At 36.7% G+C, this 20,935-nt stretch overlaps 1 protein-coding gene across 7 annotated transcripts in view; it reads right to left on the minus strand.

The window, feature by feature from the left end:
• Positions 1-20,935, minus strand: part of CEP162 (centrosomal protein 162) — a 109,375-nt gene that overhangs the window by 70,768 nt on the left and 17,672 nt on the right. For 6 of the 7 annotated variants that reach the window (XM_037731765.1, XM_017509664.2, XM_017509665.2 and 3 more), the window contains 5 exons: positions 12,564-12,679; positions 10,429-10,459; positions 9,811-9,927; positions 4,109-4,300; positions 3,115-3,196 (listed from right to left, as the gene is read on the minus strand). In XM_037731765.1, the coding sequence (XP_037587693.1) occupies positions 3,115-3,196; positions 4,109-4,300; positions 9,811-9,927; positions 10,429-10,459; positions 12,564-12,679 (538 nt within the window). The remainder of the gene's footprint in view (positions 1-3,114; positions 3,197-4,108; positions 4,301-9,810; positions 9,928-10,428; positions 10,460-12,563; positions 12,680-20,935) is intronic. The other variant, XM_037731766.1, reaches the window with a different exon arrangement.

Here is a 20,935-nt window from a genome sequence, read left to right on the forward strand (position 1 = left end):
TCTACCACTGATGGACATTTAGGTTGATTCCATGTCTTTGCTATTGTGAACAGTGCTGCAATGAACATATGCATGCATACGTCTTTATGGTAGAACAATTTACATTCCTTTTGGTATATATCCAATGATCAGATTGCTGGTCGAGTAGTAATTGTTTTAAGTTCTCTGAGAAATCACCAAACTGCTTTCCACAATGGTTACTATTTTACATTCCCACTAGCAGTGTATAAATGTTCCCTTTTCTCCGTAACCTCCTCAGCATTTTTTTTTTCTTTTTAATAATAGCTATTCTGGCCTGTGTGAGATGGTATCGCATTGTGATTTCAATTTCTATTTCCCTAATGATCAATAATGTTGAGCATTTTTTTGAATGCTTGTTGGATGCACACATGTCTTCTTTTGAGAAATGTCTGTTTGTGTCCTTGCCCACTTTTAAATCAGGTTGTTTTTTGCTTGTAAATTTGCTTAAGTTCCTTATAGATTCTGGGTAGCAAAGAACTTTAAGACTGGTTACTGGCACATGGCATTCACTGGGACCAAAGAGACAACTAGGTTACTGAACTTTCTGAAAGAATATAATGTCAAAGAAACCAGAACCCTGTTTAAAAGAAAAAAAAAAAAGAAAGAAATAAAAAAGAAAACCAAAAGCCAGTGACTGGGAAACTTAAAGCTACCTGTAGGCAGGAAATGCATTGAGAAAGGAGTGCACCCCCCAAGACGGGCATACCCCTCAACCTAAAATTCACTTCAGTTGTAGCCAATGGTGATAACATACAGGACAAATCCTCCAAGCAATGGAAGGAGGGGCTATATGGAATAATTGACTTAAGGTAGTTCCTTCTTAATAGAGTAATAACCAAATCAAGGAAAATCCCTGTTCCCAAGGTAGGGGCCCTTTACAAGGTCTTTCCAGTGGTTCTCAAAGTTGCAACACTGGTTGCTATATTTTCTTCATACTTTTCCTTGTTGAAAGGGCATATCTCCTGCAGTTTCACCGTTATATATTGGGATGGGGGTTAGGAAGTATATAACTTTGTCATTATCTCCCATTGGCAGACAATGAGGAGCCATACTCAAACCTGATGAAGAGGACTGCACTTCACCTGGAAATCCTAGCCTTTCAGATGTGTACAGTCCTTAATGGGACTTGGGGCTGTCTGGTTGGGGAAGGGGATAAGTGGGTCTGTGTATGAAGAAGAGTGGAATCAATATTTTGTTATTAGAGTAGTATATCCTGGCAGAGACTGACTAGATACTAACCAAGCTCATTTATTTTTCTTTCTTCGCACTGAAACAAACCACATTTCACAGCCTCTTTGGACCTCGTTAGCTAGATGTGCTGGTTCCTACCAATGGAATGTGAGCTGAAGTGATATGAAACTTCTGTGTTAAGGCAGTTAAAAGAAAAGGTATAAAACCCTTCTCTTTCTTTCCTTACTGACTGGTTGATGTTGTAACAATCTTAAAACTGTGTGTTGATGACAGAGGCAGCCTGGGTTCCTAAACGACTGTGTGAAGCGGAGCCCCAATCCAACCCCACTGACCCACCAAGGATAGTGATGTGAGCAAGAAATACATTTTTGATGATGTTAAGCTATTAAGATTTCAAGGATTCTGTTATAGCAGCTAGGATCATTTACTTGATAGCTGCTGAAATTTTTTTTAGGTATGTATACTAAAGGTCATATTTCTTGATTTCTATCATATATGATTATCATTATACCTGTAACATAAGTAGAACTGCTTTCAGTTTTTTAAAAAAAATGTAAAAATCTGTTTTAAAATTCCTATTACTAAAATGGTTTTACCTATGAAAACAAAGATAAGATACAAGATGTGTAAGAAAATCTCTTTATGTTATCACGAACATACCCCCAAATAGCAACGACGAGTTGGCACCATATTTCCTTTAAAAATACTAATTAGCATTACAGATCAATGGAAGCCTACTAGACTTAGCATTCAAGTAAACGAATTTTAGTGTAAGGTTCACTACATCTTTTTTTTTAAATTGCATTTTAGGTTTTGGGGTAGATGTGAAGAACATGCAAGATTGTTGCATAAGTACACTGCATCATTTTTTTCTCAACTAACACAAATGCAGAAACAAGGCCAAGAAATCATCACATGTGGATTTGCATCATGAGGATATAGTATACAAAGGGGGCTCAAAACATGTCTACTGAAGACACAAATAAATGAGAACACGAATGGATGACAGGCTATTTCACAGAAGTATTTTACAGAGATCAAAGACCTGACAATTTAAGTGGTTAGGCACATGGATGGCCCATGTTCCTGGTCCACAGCGATATGACCTTGGGCAATAGCTTTATCTTAACCTCTTAGGCTTCAGTCTTCTTGTCTCGGAAATGGGAATAATAATGGACTATAACCCATGGAGTTGCTGTAAGGTTAAATGAAATAATATATGTAAAGTATCTGTCCAAAGTAAATGTGATAAATGTTAGCTGTTATCTACCAGTAAATTGAGTTTATCTCAGTTTCATTTCTTGAATTATGGGCATAAAGGCACCTTCCCTACTTGTTATGAGGATCACGTGAGAGACTGGACATAATATTTCAGTGCTACATAAAAGCAATGCTGTCTATGACGTGTTACTCTATGCAGAAGAATGACAGTGGGTCACACATAGTTCCACTAAACTGTATTGGACCTGACGCATTTTAATGAGGCCCATTTCTCTTGTGGCTACAAAACTCAGCCAGTGAGATGATGGCCAGTCTGTGACTAGGTCAAAACTAACTGGTATATAAAGAAGCAAATCTATGACTCATAAACATAATAAAATTCACTTTTTCCCTCATTGTGAATGAACTGTTCCAGCACTATTAAAGCTGAAGAGAGACTATTTTTCAGTGAAAACTTTTAGGACTATTTAGTGGCAGAAACTTTTTTTATAGAATCTATTTATTTTTTCATTTAGCACTAGAATTTTGATGAATTGAGTGAGGACAATATAAAAAGAAGAGAGTAATGACTCACAGGCAGACTCATGCAAGGTAATATTAGTCATTAATCATTCACTAGGAAAGATTACATAGAACAAATGACTAAAAGTTTCCAAAGACAATAAACAAAAAAATTCATACCTGACAGCTTGTAAATCAAAACCACTGACCCCAAATGAATCTATTCTGATAGGTTTCATTAGCTCCTCTACTGTGGGCAGATCTAAGGGGGGCAAAGAAGTAAAAACAAAAAGATGTTATGTAGACTGCTTAATTTACATGCATAATACCACCAAAATTATATTTTCTCTGACATAGTTAACAAAACGATACATGAAATAAACCTGTTTTCCATCCTAAGTTTCCTTACACCAGGAAAACTTCCTTTCTTATGAAATATCAAATATCTCAAATATCAATATCAAATATATGTATCAAAAAAATATCTATACACACACACACACACCCATGCATGCACGCTATGTACATGTTTTGTTGATCCGGAAATACTGTTCTCTAATAAAATACAACTTTAATACATGTACTTGCAAAAGAGTAAAAAATGTCCATTTAAGTGACTTCTTAATTTGGTCAAGGCATGTTAGAAAAGAAACTGGGCTGGGTGCGGTGGCTCATGCCTGCAATCCCAGCACTTTGGGAGGTTGAGGAGGGCTGATCACCTTAGGTCAGGAGTTCAAGGCTAGCCTGACCAACACGGTGAAACCCCATCTCTATTAAACATACAAAAATTAGCTGGGCATGGTGGCGGGTGCCTGTAATTCCAGCTACTGGGGAGGCTGCAGCAGGAGAATCACCTGAACCTGGGTGGCAGAGGCTGCAGTGAGCGAAGATCGCACCATTGCACTACAGCCTGGGTCACAGAGCAAGACAGACAGACAGAAAAAGAAAGAAGAAAAGAAAAGAAAAGGAACGAAACTGAAATTCCATTTTGTGTTTAGCTCTAATTTTATAGTTAAGCCAATAATTCCCGTATGTCATTTGAAAAAAATCTCTTTAATTAAGCTCAGAGACAGAGGAAAAATCACTACAGCAAATTGTATTTTAACTATATTACACTACAAACTCTTCAGAAAGGATATCAAATTAATTGAAAAATTCATCTATAAGCTTTTACCGGATTCCATAGTAGAGATGTTTTTTGAATGCTCTTCATTTTCTTGAGGATGACCTTTCACTGAGCTCTTGGTATCTTCCATTGTGTTACTCTCAATTTTTTGTTCATCTTCATCTCCCAATGAATGTGCTATATGACAATAAGCTTGATGTAGGGCTTCAATATCACTATTGCTTTGTCCATAAGAAACACCTGTTGAAATAAATGTAACCTCCAAAAATAATTACACCACAAACACATGAGAACTATAAAACACTAATATCATTCCTTAATCTGTTAGAAATATAAAAGTAGAGTTAAGTACTAACTAGGTAATTTCCAGCTATGGCCTACCAGTATATATTCACAGCAACCTCAATAACTCTTTTAGCAAGTTGAGGTGTGTCCTGATGCGGTAAGTATAAAATCTGCCTCCACAAGTCATTGCCCTTTCTCCTACTATTGTTAACTGATCCCTCTGCACTGGATAAGACTATTCCTAAATTTCCCAAAATGACAAATTCCTTTGAAGGATTCTACCTCCACTCTCTCTACTTCTCTGTACCACCAAGCATCCTGTCATCTGCATTTTTTCAACCACAATGAATTCACTCTTCTAACTTTGCAATCCATTGTGTTCCCACATCCTGCTAAAACTGCTGTGATCAAAAGCAATTTTCTAATGACGAACTCCATCTGTCTTTAGTTCTCTTCAACTATGTGAGACATCTGACATTATCTTTTTCACTTCACCTTAGCCAAAAGGCAGATAAGTCACACATTGTCTTTTTCCTGGTAACTGTTTCTTCTGCATGCCTTTTTCTTTTTGTTATTCCCACCATTTTGACGGCTAGTTTTTCATCTCTTATGGTCTATAGTTCATTTCAGGACTTCATTTTCAGCCCTCTTCTTTTGAAAGTCTCATTTACCAATTTTTTGACCTGACTAGTTTCATGAGGACTCTTAGCTTCAACTATTACCCACATGCCCATGACTCCCAAATCTATGTCTATGTGCTTACAATTCTTTTCTGAACATCAACTTAACATTTAGATTGTCCTATAAGTGTATCACATCTACATATTCCCCTACTGAATTCATTATATTCCCTACTAAAACTTGTTCTACCACCAGTATTTCCTATTTTACCTAATCACATCACTATTTACTCAGTCAAAGTAGAAACCCTGATGTCATCATTCACTCTTCCTTCCCTATTAGCCTTCTGATATGGTTTGGCTGTGTCTTTACCCAAATCTCATCTTGAATTGTAACTCCCACAATTCCCACAGGTCATGGAAGGAAGAGAGTGGGAGGTGACTGAATTATGGGGGTGGGTCTTTCCTGCACTGTTCTTGTGATAGTGAATGAGTCTCACAAGATCTGATGGTTTTAAAAATGGGAGTTTCCCTGTACAAGCTCTCTTTGCCTGCCACCATCCACGTAAGATGTGCCTTGCTCCTCCTTGCCTTCCACCATGATTGTAAGGCTTCCCCAGCCACTGGAACTGTAAGTCCAAGAAACCCTTTTTCCTGTATAAATCACCCAGTCTCGGGTATGTCTTTATCAACAGCATGAAAATAGACTAATACACCATCTCTTTCCAGCAACTGACAAAATCTAGAAAAAAGAATTCAAATAATTTGATAATAATGATTGCACATTTTTGAGTACTTTCTTACTCATTTTGTAATTTTCATTACTAACAAGTAGAATTTTCAAAATTAGAGGTAAACAATGAATCATGGGAGAGAGGGAAAAAAGAAAACAGAGTAACCAATCTCTCATCTTGATACCCACGGTTAATTAACCAGTTATTAAAAATAAAATAGTATATATAGTCTCATCTGTATATACACAACTTGTAAACAGAAGAGATAGGCAAGTACTATATATCAGATTGTTTAAGAATTGCTTACACCGAGATGTCTTTCTAGCCAGTGCTTCAGGTCCCCATGGCTACATGAAGCATACCCAAATAACAAGTTTGCTTAAATAAACTAAAAGTAGAAGGGGATACTGCTAGAGAAGAATTGCCAGTTGAAGGGCAGAGATTTTCAAGAGGACATGAGGAAAAAGGTCTTGCTTGTAGCATGAATGAAAGAGATCATTAATTTTCAAGAAAAAAAGGAAAGCACAGTGTTTTTTTTCCTCTATAAAAATATCAGGTTGAGTAAAGTATCTGCTGAATATACATAAAAGAAATGACTTCAATGGTAAACAGCATAGTAGTACTGAACGCTGATACCTAATGTAGTAGGTATGAAGCGTCAGAAAGAATAGGTTCTATGCTTTTAAGCAACAACAGAGCAAACATGCAGAAAAACAAATGACCTAAAAGTTAGGAAAGAGAAATGAAAAAAAAAAAAAAAAAAAGAAGGAGGGGCTGCTCAAAAAAAAGTCAGGAAAATGGTACTTTTCTAACTTGAGTTATTAACCGAAGCCATATTAAAAGTAATTCCGTGGTTATGTAAGTTAACTCTTTTCCACGCACATCATGAAAACAAAAGGAGTTATTTATCTGCCTTTTACATTGAAAAGAGAAGACTCTAGTTATTTTATGTATTCTGAAGTCAAAAGATCCCTATATTTTTCAACTTTAGAAGTTGAGGCTGGGCATGGTGGCTCACGCCTGTAATCTCAGCTCTTTGGGATGCTGAGGTGGGCGGGTCACCTGAGGTCAGGAGTTCAAGACCAGCCTGGCCAACATGGCGAAACCCCATCTCTACGAAAAAAACCCCACAAAAATTAGCTTGGCTTGGTGGTGTGTACCTGTAATCCCAGCTACTCGAGAGGCTGAGACAGGAGAGTCACTTGAACCCAGGAGGTGGAGATTGCAGTGGGCCAAGATCATGCCACTGCACTCCAGCCTGGGTGACAGAGCAAGATTCTGTCTCAAAAAAAAAAAAACAAAAAAAAGAGAGAGACAGTTTAAAAGTGCCAAATACTATTTTGCAGAGGAAAGGGTCTAGTTTCATGAAGCAACGCTGTCACCCTGTGACGACTCTAATAATGTAGGCATAGCACAAAATGGTACTTGCCTGTGAGACAAATGAAAAAAGTGAAAGGTTAGATCTGGCCTGGTGTTAGGAAACCCTTCGTTTCATACTTGCTAAACTCTTTAATACAGCAAGACACAAATAATTTCATAAATAATATTTTTAATAAGAGAATCTTTGACAATGTTTTAAAATCAGCCAATGTTTGAAAGTTAAGCAACGTTTGTTAAAGTTAGCTGCTTAACACATAAAGTGGCAAGGTAAAACAAACCCCACTGAACTTTTCAGTTCTTAAACCTAGTTCACATACTCATTTGAAGACTTTCCAGTATATATATATATTTTTAATTAATTAATTTACAGATGGAGTCTCACTCTGTCACCCAGGCTGGAGTACAGTGCCATGATGTTGGCTAACTGCAACCTCCACCTCCCTAGGTTCAGGCAACTCTCTTGCCTCAGTCTCCTGAGTAGCTGGGATTATAGATACGTGCCACCATGCTCAGCTATTTTTTTTTTTTTTTTTTTTTTTTTTTTTTTTTTATATTTCTTAGTAGAGGCGAGGTTTTACCAGGTTGGCCAGGCTGGGCTTGAACTCTTGACCTCAGGTGATCCGCTTGCCTCAGCCTCCCAAAGTGCTGGGATTACAGGTGGGAGCCACCACACCTGGCTGAAGACTTTCAAGTATATATTTTAAATACTAGAAATTTAATCGCCCGCAGCCAACAAGTATTTACACTCTATAACTCTAGGTTCTCTACTATAGCATGTATTAATAAGAGAGGTTGACATAAATAATAATGATAATAACAACAACAAAGTTGCTACTATTTAGTGAATCTTAAAAATGTACTATATGTTATCTCAGTTGACCATCACAAGGCTTAATTTTAAAAATGAGAAAACAGGCTTAGAGGTACTCATTATCCAGTGTCACGTAGCTGCTAAGTGGCAAGGCTGAAAATCTGAATCCAACGCTACACGATAGTAAGTTCACACTTTACTATGCTCAAGTAATTGACTAATCAAGTTATCTTATAGGCAAGAATATTAAGAATTAAGACCAAAAAACTACAGTTTTATATAACTGCTTAGTTCACCTTAATAAAATTTTTACTTTTAGAAATATATATTTTATTTCTGAGTTTTTCTTACAACCTACAGTAGTGGTTTTCACACTGTTTGACACTAATTTTATAATCAGTTTTTCAGAGAAAATCATGGGTTTCACAGATGTTTGACTGAAATTCCATTTTAAATCATGCTTTACAACTAAAAAATTGGAATAGAACCATTCTGCACACTCAAATGTATCATTTATGTAACTGTAATAATCTGAATACATTATGTAATAATATTGTTAATAACTTTTGCTTTCTCTTTTACTTGATTTAATGCACTTCTCAGAATAAAGTTTCTCTGGTCACCCTGAGCACATGAACTTCCTATAAAATACTATTAATCAGAAAAATTGTAGCTCTACAATGGTCTTTTAAAAGAATTCATGTCTGCCTACTGAAAACTGTGCAAGGGGATAACTATCACAGGATGTATGGTGACGTGGTCCCTTAAATCGACAGCTGTAAAACTGAGGGACATGCACTCAGCACATGCTTACATCACAGTGGAATACTTAGTTGGGCAACAAATGAGTAATGTGTCTTAATGGGAAAATTATGTCTTATAGTTGTAATTTTTTGACCTTTATATTTTAAAATGAAAGTAGATGTAACAAGTCAAAATAGTGGTGACTCTTGCAAAGACAGTGACTAGACATAAGAGATGTGATGGACATTGTGGTTTGAGTCCTCTTAGTTTTTATCTGGTTACTGATTACATGGGTGTGCTCAGTATTTCAAAATTCACTGAGTTGCACTATTGTGATACCATGAGCTTTTCCAAAGGTATACTATGTCAATTAAAAAGTAAAAAGAAAAAAAAAAGAAATGTAAGCTGATGATGATTAGTGATTCAATTACTCTTTTTTGTTTTTAATCAAGTATCTAAATTGGTTTAGTTAACCAGTATATATAAACTGCAAAGTAAGCTGATTAAAAAGTTTCCATTTGAAGCTATTTATGTGATAAAACAAGAATATTTTTACATTACTTAACCAAAACAGAAACACAAACACACTAGAAGACCGATGGTGACATGAGGCCACAACAAATCTCAATAGTTTCTGATTTCAAACATTCCAAAAAACCATTATTGTCCTCACCTATTTTATGGCCAAATGTAACAAATATAAGTTTAAATATTTATACTAATAAAGTATCATTTTTACCTATGAGAGAGTTCTATACAAGATTTCAATTGGAAATGAGCATTTTGCTGCTTTAAAAAAGTTTGAAAAGGCATTATCTCAAAGACCTTTAAAGGTTTTAGCAAAGTCTAGTTGGTATCAGGTATTTCAGAATTTGGGGATGGGATGCAGCTTTTTCCTAGAGAAAGAACTATGGAAAAGCACAATAAGACCAAAATCCCATTTCTTCTACACATGGCAGATTTAACTGAATACTCTGTAGAGGCATCAAAAATTGGTTAACGTTCACCTACAGTGTTATACTTTGTATTAACAGCATTTATTCATTTATTAACATTTATTTAAAACCACACTTTACTTGGCCTAATAGCATTGTGTCATCATTAGAAAGTTCCAATTATTTAAATGATTACATATGGTAGAAAAATGTCAGATTTAAAGTTTTCAAATACTTTTACCTGTTCCTGTCATTTCATTATCAGTCATTTCTGGTAGGCCCTTTGTCTTAGGGGTTGTTTTATCTTGTTCATCAAGGTTGACCTCTGCAACAGAGTCTAATGAATCAAGCAGCACAACTGGAAGAATATAAAGAAAAATACAAGGAACGTGTTAAACTGGATGGTTCCATTGATCTGATAAAATTATTTTAAACATACGCAATGCATATAAAAACAAGATAAATGCTCACAAAGAGTATATAATCTTATCTGTGTATGAATGTAACAAGCATGTTTTACGTGTGTGTGTGTATGCATATAACAAATATGATTTTCTTCCCATGTAGAAGACAGTAGGCTAACATCAACATACATATCTACACTTATGTACTGGTCTAGTGTACACGTACACATGGAAGGCAAAGGGCATAAGAAAAATAACAAAAAATAATCTTAAATATAATAGAATGCATTCAATATAGGCAAAAGAAACACATTATTGGGAAAAGCTAGGAACTTTAATTCCTCAGAAATACGTAAAAACAAACACATAGTAAACTCATTCAGAATTATTTAGATGAAATTCTAAGCAGACGAATTTTTTGCCAACTAAAATATATGAATACAAATAATATTTACCATTAGCTAGCATGCCAGTTTTTTCTTCTTCCTAAATTAAAAAATAAAAATGATTATATGTTTTGAAACCAAAATTACATAAAATGACCACAATGCAAATAATAGCAAAATGTGAAAACCAGGGCTTTTTATTGAAAAGATCAGGAACTGTGTTTTCTGATTCATCAATAACTCTTCAAGACTGTAGCACTGACGGAACTACTAAAATTTTTTTCTGAACCTTGGCGATTACTAAAAGTAATTTAGGCCTGAAAAAAGTCTAAGTGCTTAAAGTCTAAGTGCCATTTGCTCATCTACCTTGCTCATGAATTTGCTAGTTTTCTTGAAAGTCAAGATTAAACAGACCTATTTCACACAAGAGTTCTGCAATTATAACATTACCAGTCTATTATCCCTTATTGTTCAAAATTAATGACCAAATTCTTTGTATTCATTATTTCATCTATGTTTCAAAAGACACAACTTTCAGAAAGGCAGGCTACCAAACAGCAAGACAGATAAAGTTCTTCTATAGTAGAGGTTACCTTAGAATAAGTTTTCCTATTAATATTACCTATACCTCCTACCTGGCCAGGCAGTTTGTGGGATCCTCCCATAACAGAGCTTTAATTCTTTCCTATTTTGATTCTTACCCAGACAGCACTCTGAAGCTTCCACATTTAGGTTGATACATTTTTATATATATGGTACACTTTCTAAATATACCACACTATTATGCCTTTTACTGACCGATTCATTTTTCCTTTTTGAGACAGAGTCTCTGTCTCTCAGGCTACAGTGCAGTGGTGGCTTGATCTCGGCTCACTGTAACCTCTGCAGGTTCAAGCGATTCTCCTGCCTTGCCAGGTTCAAGCAATTCTCCTACCTCAGCTTCCCGAGGAGCTGGGATTACAGGCACCTGCCACCATGCCTGGCTAATTTTTCTATTTTTAGTAGAGGTGGGGTTTCACCATGTTGGCCAAGCTGGAGACCTATTCAGTTTTCAACAAAATACTGCAATTGCCTTATTCCAAGTATAAAATCTCATTAAATTTCTAAGGCTACTTATCTGTCACATTAATTTCTGTTATTTCTAAAGTCATCTTGTTTTTCCCTCAAAATTGAGTGACATGTAGACACTGAAGGGCCAAATACTAAGTAAACTTAAAAATAAGAGTATTTATATATGCCTGAAGTGTTTCTTTTATCTTGTGTCCAGTTTCATACGTGTTAAAAACATCTAGTCCTAAAACACAGTACCAAAGAGACTATGTACAGATAGAGATCAAAATAATAAATAGTAGTAACAAATAACAACACTAATTGTCCTACCAGCTACTATAAGATAGCTTTAAAGACAAGTTCTATAAGGAAGGCAATATGGAGTAGTAGCCCTGAACAAGTCTTGGTAAGAACTGGGAAATGACAGAATTAGAGTACGAAGCATCACTGCATCTGAATCTGAATGGAATCATGTAGTTCCTTATCTTAGCTAAGTAAGTTTTAGACATTAATGTTATAACTAGCATAAATACTAGGGAGGGCCATTTATTATACTTCATAAAGACAAATCATACCAAAAAAAGTATAATTTAATATACTTGTTTAAAAATTAGTTTTGAAATTTTAATTAGGCTTTCAATTTCTAAAGCTTACCTTAAGCTTATTTGCCAAAAGAAATCTTTTTTCGTTTGTTTGAGACAGAGTCTCACTTATCACCCAGGCTGGAATGCAGTGACATAATTGCAGGTCACTGCAACCTTGACCTCCTGGGCTCAAGTGATCCCCCCACCTCAGCTTCCTAAGTAGCTGGGACTACAGGCATGTGCCACCATATTTGCAAATTTTGTAAAAATTTATTTTTTGGAGAAATGAGATAGCACCATGTTGCCCAGGTTGGCTTCTAGCTCCTGGGCTCAAAGATCTGTGCCTGGCCAAAAATCTCTCATAAAATCATCAACTGTCATATTTTTTATTAAGATTTACATTAATTTGATATGCTGAGCTAAGAAAATGTTTGAGTGTTAAGAGACCTGTAACTTTACAACAATGAGCAAAATTATGAAAAACTCCATTTTTTGAGCTCTTCATATAGTAATAGGCAGCCAAGTTGATGAAAAAGTTGTAAAGCTGACAAATATATAATTGATGTATACCTGTTTGAGTGTGCTTATTTTTTCTGATTTAGAATTCCTTTTGGAATGGGTATCTTCATCTTTGGTAGTCAAAGGCGCATCAACATACTCATCTTCAAAATCATCACTGTAATTTTCTGCAGAAAATAATTTTTAAAAGTACAAAGATCACATTGTCAAAAAAGTCAAATTCCAGGAAAGGACCGTTGATTTCCAAAGGAAGAAGTCTGTATAAGAATAGTTTATTGAAATAGTAACATAAAAATGTCTTTTGAGAATTTTTTTTGGCAAAGATTTAATGAGAGTTCAATTTATAAGACTATCTTTGGTTTATGTCATTACTGTACTTTCAAATCGTTCTCAGATTTTTATAATCTTTTATATTAACAAAATAAAAATTTCTAGAGCTGCCCAAAGGATCTTTTATTACCTTTAAAATAAAACTTTAAGCTTTAATATTTATTTTTAAAAGACAAACATCTTCAATTGCTTACTTATAAAAAGAAGAACTTTGTGAAATCTAGCCACTTTAAAAAAGGCTTGATTTTGTTTTTAAGTTGATTTTTTTTTTTTTTGTCTCTACAGGTATCTCTACTCTACTGTAAGTCTTAACTACTACTTATGAAAGATCTCTGACCCTTCCCATAGGTAAATACTGGCCTCATACGACTTGCTGTTTCCCCAATTCTCCAAGTGCTTCTTATCTAAAGCCTCCAAATTATATCTCAATGACTTTGTGCAGGAGGAAAATGTGTCTCCATGTTAACTGATGCCTTCAGTGTCCTTATGGGGAAGGTGGGACAGTAATTATTTGGCCAGGATCTCTTCTTCAATTTTTAACTTGCTCACAGTATTAATTTAGATCTGTGGCCTATGAAAGGAAACATCCTTTTCAGAGTGAAATTGATCCTTTTAGAAACAAATGTGATCTAATTTGTATTTCAAAAAATTACATCACATTGAGAAACAGGATGGTCTGATGGGAAAAAAAGACTGCATACGGTATTAGAGTCTACTTCTGGAATCATCAATTGTCATTAAGTATACCTTAATCTAGTACCTTAATCTGTTTTTTACTCTTTTCGTAGAATGAAGAAAATGACAACTTGTGTGTAATTAATATTGGAAGTTAAGGAATGTATTTGAGAGTGTTTGGGAATGAAAAAGGGATGCTTCCAGTGAGATCTGGCTACAGAAACATCTATATTTTAGTTCATAAGAAATATGAACTTGGAACAGCATGTGAATTGTTACTTAGGTAGATAAACTAGGTTAGCTGGTTAACTGTGTCAGTATCTGTATTCTGAGAAATTCACTTTTGTTTCTTTTCCACGTGAGAAAGAACACTGCTTGGGATTTTCTATTATCAGTAGACATATAGTTAAAATCACAAGACAGTTATAAGCATTACTTTTTGTTAGGCACACTTCTACGTGCTGAGACCAATACAAAATGATTAAGACTTTAACAGTCTAGGTGGGAACCAACGAATTTCAAGTAGCCTCAGAGATTAGACTTGCTTAAGAAAAGAACAAGGAAAGAGGAGATATTAAAGAATATGACATTGAACTTAGACAAATATTTATGATTTGGGAACCAATGGTAGGCACTGTAGTATGTGTGTGTGACTGCATAAAGGGAGTGTTAGAAACAGTTTAGGCAGTATGGCACAGGGCTTAAAGAGCATGACCTGGAGCCAGAAGGCATGGATTCAATTCCTGGTTCTATTACTTTCAGCTGTAGAACCATTGGCAGGCCACAAACTCCCTTTGCCTCACTTTTTCCACCTGTAAAATGGGGATAATAGTACTTTTCTCAAAACATTGCTGAGATGATTAAGAGTTAAAGTGTTTATAATGGTGGTTGATATGTAACATGCACTGTATTTAAATGCTAACTATAAAGTTTATAGTAAATATTACTGTTATTATAGCTATTCTTTTCTTTTTTCTTTTTTGAGATGGAGTTCTGTTCTTGTTGCCCAGGCTGAAGTGCAATGGCATGATCTTTGCAACCTATGCTCCTGGGTTCAAGCGATTCTCCTGTCTCAGCCTCCTGAGTAGCTGGGATTACAGGCGCCTGCCACCATGGCTGGCTAATTTTTTTGTATTTTTAGTAGAGATGGGGTTTCACCATGTTGGTCAGGCTAGTCTCGAACTCCTGACGTCAGCTGATCCACCCGCCTCAGCCTCCTAAAGTGCTGGGACCAAAGGCGTGAGCCACCAGGCCCAGCCTATTATAGCTACTCTTGTACTTAATCTAAATAAAAAGTTAATACAGCCAAGTATTATTTCTGATTAGGAAAAGTGCTAATCTAATAAGCATTCATCAAAACTACATTTTGTTATTTTCATTTAGTAACTAAACAGCTTACAGGCAAATACTACCAACCAACACATTAATGACTGACTTCCTCCCCAGGAACTTGTCATGAATAAAATAGGTTTGAAGAAGGAAATGTCATTGGTAGACACATAGAAAAATGAGAGAAAAGAAACAAAGAAAAGGAAAACAGCACATTTCAGAGATTTCAGGAACAAACATCAAGGCAAATTAAGTTTATATAAAAATGAAAGAGTAAAATTAATTTGAGAGGTTGATTATTATATGAGAAATATCAGAGACTGTATCTAGGCTTTTCCACATTGTTTGGAAAACAATGAGACTATTCACTTATACCACTCTGATCTTTTTGGCAGGAAGATATTACATGTCCAAGGTACTGGGTTTCTATTATTCCCTATTCTTGTAGCTTCAGGAATATTATTTTCAGAAATAAAGAAGTTCTTAAAGCTCAGATACATATTCAGTGTAAAAGATCCTTTCTGAAGATATTTTTCATCTTCTGTTGGCAAACTTAGCTGCAAATTTTTATTTGTTTGACAATCTAGAGGACTTTCTCCTCTGCCACGTTGGAGTTAAAGGGACTATATTTCCTTCGTAAACAAAGAAATATATAAAACTGTTTTCAGATATTAGACAAATGGTAGCAAAAAAATGTGATTCACAAGAAAACAAGTGAACTAGCCCTAAAATTACCTGAAGGCACATACATTCTGAAGTGTTGAGCAGGGGTGGGGAGATCAGAACAGTCTCACTGAGTTGAGGAGTGAGAGATAAGTTCAGAAAGGCTAAGGCAACGAGAGAGGAGGTACCTAAGTAAAAACAAAGCCCCAGAAATCTGCAAAGGGTCCCCTTGAGTCTTTGCTGAATATATAATGCAAAAAATGAGCCAAGAACAAGGGGGATGCTGTAAGTTAGACAATTCTCAGAGTTCATACAAAACAAGGAAACTTTCGAACTCTAATCTGCCTAAGTGGAGAGTCCTCATTGATCATTAGGGGCACTCAGCAGAAACCTCAGAAGGGATGTGCCTTGGCAGTAGGGTTAGATGTTACTAGGGCTACTCTAGACTTCTGCTAACAAAGCATAAGAAAAGCCTTAAAAAAAATCAAGTGGTGGGATCGACTATTTACCAAAGGTCAACAATACTCTTTAAAAGAAGAAAATCAAATCCAGACGCTAAATAACATAAAATTCACAATACCAAATATCCAATCAAAAATCACTAAACTTCTAAGAGGCAGGAAAAAGTGTCAGGAAATCAGGAGAAAAAATAGCCAACAGAAAAAAGACCCAGAAATGACTGAGATCTGTAAAATATGCTTAATATTAAGGACTTGAAAAAAATAAACATAATGAGGAAAATTACTAAAGAAATTTAAAAAAAAAAAAAGATTCAAAACAAACAGAGAGGAAAAAATGGATGGGATTAATAGCAGATTAAAGAAAAAGACCAGTAACTTGAAGCAACAGAACAGTGATAAGAACTGAAGCACAGAAAGAAAAAAACGTTTCAAAAAATGGAACAGTCTTACTGACCCGTAAAACAAAGCTTAGCATTATACTTATAATTAGGGTCAGATGGCAGGAAGTGGAAAGCAGCAGCATTATTATTATTTTAAGAATTCATGGCCAAGAGATTTTTTTTTTTAATGGAAACTATAAATCCATGGATCAAGGATGCTCAACTAACTCTGAAGAGAATAAATATATGAAAAGCATACCATGACACACCATAGTCAAACTGCCAAAAAACAAGGATAAAACCTTGAAAACAGAGGAAAAAAAAACATGATATATGCAAAATAACAATAAGAGGAATTACCAGAAACTTCTCATGAGAAATAAGATCAAAAGACAATAAAATCATGAAACTGCCCAAAGGGGAAAAAAAATCTACATAAAATTCTATATCAAGTAAAAGTATTCCTCAAAAACAAAGGCAGAATATATTTTCAGAAAAACAAATGCTGAGAGAAGTTGTTCCTAGTAGTAATCCGCACTACAAGAAATGTTAAAGGAGGCTCTTCATGCTGAAAAAAAATAATATGAGATAGAAATTCAAATCTATGCAATGGAATACAAAGCATTGGGAATTGTAAATATATGGATAAACATACATTTTTACATAAACATCCATTTCATAATATTCTTTAAAAGTACTTTTAAATGATAATTGATCGCTTAAACAACAACAATAATAATAATATATTGTGGGGTTTTTAAGAAATGTAGAAGAAAAATGTTGACAAAAATAGCAAAATAGTTGAGGAGAGTTTATTGTTGTTAGAGTTCACATAAATATAGCTATATAATGTTATTGGAAAGTAGGCTGTAAAAAAGTAAAGACATATGTTGTGACTCATGGGGCAACTAAGAAAAAAAATACAGTAAAGCAGTATAGCTAAAAAGCCAAAAGAATAAAATGGAATACCATAAATAATACAACAGAAGGCATGACAAAAGAAACAAAAAGATGAAGAGAGAAAACAAATGGCAAAACAGTAAACAACCATATCAATAAATACACTCTTGTAAACACATGAATTAAAGGGCAGAGATTGTCAGATTGGACAAAAATGCTAAAACCAACTATAAGCGGTCTATGAAAAAAACATTTAAAACATTTAAAAAACACATATGCACTAAAAGTCAAAAGGTGGGAAAAGACACACCTATTCACCACCATACTCTGGAGGTCTTTGTCTTGTCTTCACAGATTCCCACAATCCTGGCACAAAAAGTCCTTTTTTCTTTCTTCCCAAGTGGTCCATTGCCCAAGCTCAACAAATGAGGCAGTTCACTTTTAACAATTTATTAGCACCACAGATTATAACATACGCAAACCCACTCTATTCAAAGCTCTTTCTATGACAATAGGATTTTCCTTTTAATTAAATCTCTCTTATCACTGTCTTTATTAAAAGCTATATTGAAGATGGCCGTTTAGGAACAGCTCAGGATTGCAGCTCCGAGTGAAAGCACAGAGGGTGAGTGGACGCCGCATTTTTATTGCCCACAGACTAGGCAATTCCCAGGTGGAGGAGCTCCACGGGTCGTCAGCGCGACTGTTTTGGCCAGTGCGGCTGTGCCAGCCGGCGCCGCTGCTTTGCCCTGTGCAGCTGCTTTGTCGGCGCCCCGAGCAGCGGTTCTCTGTACAAAATACACCAGTCCGGGTGCCCTTCTGGCTGGCGACTGGAGCCATGGGAAGTCGCCCATTCGTCTGTTTAAAAAGGGGACTGAGCAGGGAGCCAGGACAGTAGATTCCAGGGCAAAAAAAGCGCCACGAATCTCAGTGCCACTGTTTAAGCCAGCACAGTGAGTCGCCGCAGGCAAAAAAACACACACCGTGGCGCCTCTTCAACAGGTGACTGGAACACCAACTTAAAAAAAAAAAAAAAAGGCTCTGAGGCAGGGAGCCAGCAATCAGGCTTGGCTGGTCCCACCTCCACAAAAGAACAGCAATCAGAAACTCTCTGGATTGAGAGTTTCACAGCAAGCGCAGCTGAAACCTGGACGGGGGAGGGGCGTCTGCCATGACCGAGGCAGCCCGCCCCTAGGGAGGTAGTCAGCCAATGCCGAGGCAGCCCGCCGTTGCCAAGGCAACCGGCCACTACAGAGAGACTCCGCCTCAATAGGGGCGGACCACCATTGCTGAGGCAGTTCTAACTACACCCACATAAACAGGACTGCAGGGAAGTTCACTCGGCAGCTGGGCAGAGCCCATCGCAGCTCAGCAAACCCTATACAGGCAGACAGTGACTAGGCTGCCTCCTTGCTGGGCAGGGCAGCTCTGAAGGAAAAAAAATAAAGACAAGGCAGCAGCATAACGGAAACTCATAAAGCCCTAAATCCCTGGGACAGAGCACCTGGGAACAAAAAGTGGTTTATGAGTTCTGCTGCAGCAGACCTAAACGTACCTGCCCACCAGCTATGAATGAACAATGGAGCTCACAGCTCAGCATCTGAACTCCTGGAAAGAAGAGACCGTCTCCTCAAGCAGCTCCCTGACCCCTGTATATCCAAAGAGCCACCTCATAAAGGAGAGATCAGATTGACACTTGGCGGGTATCCTTCTGGGACAAAGATAGCAGAAGAAGAAAACTGGTAACAACCCTTACTGTTCAGCAGCTGCTGCAGGTGAACCCCAGGCAAGCAGGGCCTGGAATGGACCTCAGCAGACCTACAGCAGAGGGGCCAGACTGTCAGAAGGAAAACCAAGAAACAGAAATAACCTCATTATCAACAAACAGAACGTCCACGCAGAGAGCCAATCTGAAAGCCAGCAACTACAAAGTTGACGGGTGGATAAATCCATAAAGATGGGAAGAAACCAGCGCAAAATGGATGAAAACACCCAAATCCAGAACACCTCTCCTCCTACAAGGGATCACAACTCCTCACCAGCAAGGGAACAAGGCTGGATGGAGAACGAGTGTGATGAAATGACAGAATCAGACTTCAGAAGGTGGGTAGTAAGAAACTTCTGTGAACTTAAAGAACATGTTCTAACCAAATGCAAAGAAACTAAGAACCTTGAAAAAAGACTGACTAAATGCTAACGAGAATGGACAAAATAGAAAGGAATATAAGTGAATTGATGGAGCTGAAAAACGCAACACGAGAACTTCGCGAAGCATGCACAAGTATCAAAGCCGAATTGACCAAGCAGAAGAAACGATACCAGAGGTAGAAGATCAACTCAACGAAATAAAACGGGAAAGAAAGAATGGAGAAAAAAAGGGTAAAAAGGAATGAACAAAGTCTCCAAGAAATGTGGGACTATGTGAAAAGACCTAATCTACGTTTGATAGGCGTACCCGAATGCGACGAAGAGAATGAATCCAAGCTGGAAAATACTCTTCAGGAAATTATCCAGGAAAACTTCATCAACCTAGCAATGCAGGCAAACATTCAAGTCCAGGAAATACAGAGAACCCCACAAAGACATTTGTCAAGAAGAGCAACTCCAAGGCACATAATCGTCAGATTCACCAGGGTTGAAATGAAGGAGAAAATACTAAGGGCAGCCAGAGAGAAAGGTCGGGTTACCCATAAAGGGAAGCCCATCAGACTCACAGCAGATCTCTCAGCAGAAACCCTACAAGCCAGAAGAGAGTGGGGACCAATATCCAACATCCTTAAAGAAAAGAACTTTCAACCCAGAATCTCCTATCTAGCCAAACTAAGCTTCATAAGTGAAGGAAAAATAAAATCCTTTGTGAACATGCACATACTCAGAGATTTCGTTACGACCAGGCCAGCTTTACAAGAGCTCCTGAAAGAGGCTCTACACATAGAAAGGAACAACCAGGACCAGTCACTCCAAAAACATGCCAAATGGTAAAGAGAATCAACACAATGAAGAATCTGCATCAATTAATGGCCAAAACAGCCAGCTAGCACCAAAATGGCACTATCGAATTCACACATAACAATATTAACCCTAAATGTACATGGACTAAATGCCCCAATCAAAAGACACAGACTGGAAAATTGGATAAAAAGCCAAAACCCATTGGTGTGCTGTATCCAGGAAACCCATCTCACATGCAAGGATACACAAAGGCTCAAAATAAAGGGATGGAGGAAGATTTACCAAGCAAATGGAGAGCAAAAAAAAGCAGGAGTTGCAATTCTCATCTCTGATAAATTAGACTTTAAAGCAACAAAGATCAAAAGAGACACAGAAGGACATTACATAATGGTAAAAGGATCAATGCAACAAGAAGAGCTAACGATCCTAAATATATATGCACCCAATACAGGAGCACCCAAACACATAAGGCAAGTTCTTAATGACTTACAAAGAGACTTAGACTCCCACACAATTATAGTGGGAGACTTTAACACCCCATTGTCAACATTAGACAGATCAACCAGACAGAAAATTAACAAAGATATCCAGGAATTGAACTCAGACCTGGACCAAGCAAACTTAATAGACATTTACAGAACTCTCCACCCCAAATCCACAAAATGTACATTCTTCTCAGCACCACATCACACCTACTCTAAAATTGACCACATAATTGGGAGTAAATCACTCC

The sequence above is a fragment of the Cebus imitator genome, unplaced genomic scaffold (genome assembly GCF_001604975.1).
Source record: "Cebus imitator isolate Cc_AM_T3 unplaced genomic scaffold, Cebus_imitator-1.0 Scaffold418, whole genome shotgun sequence".
In the NCBI taxonomy this organism is placed as follows: domain Eukaryota; kingdom Metazoa; phylum Chordata; class Mammalia; order Primates; family Cebidae; genus Cebus; species Cebus imitator.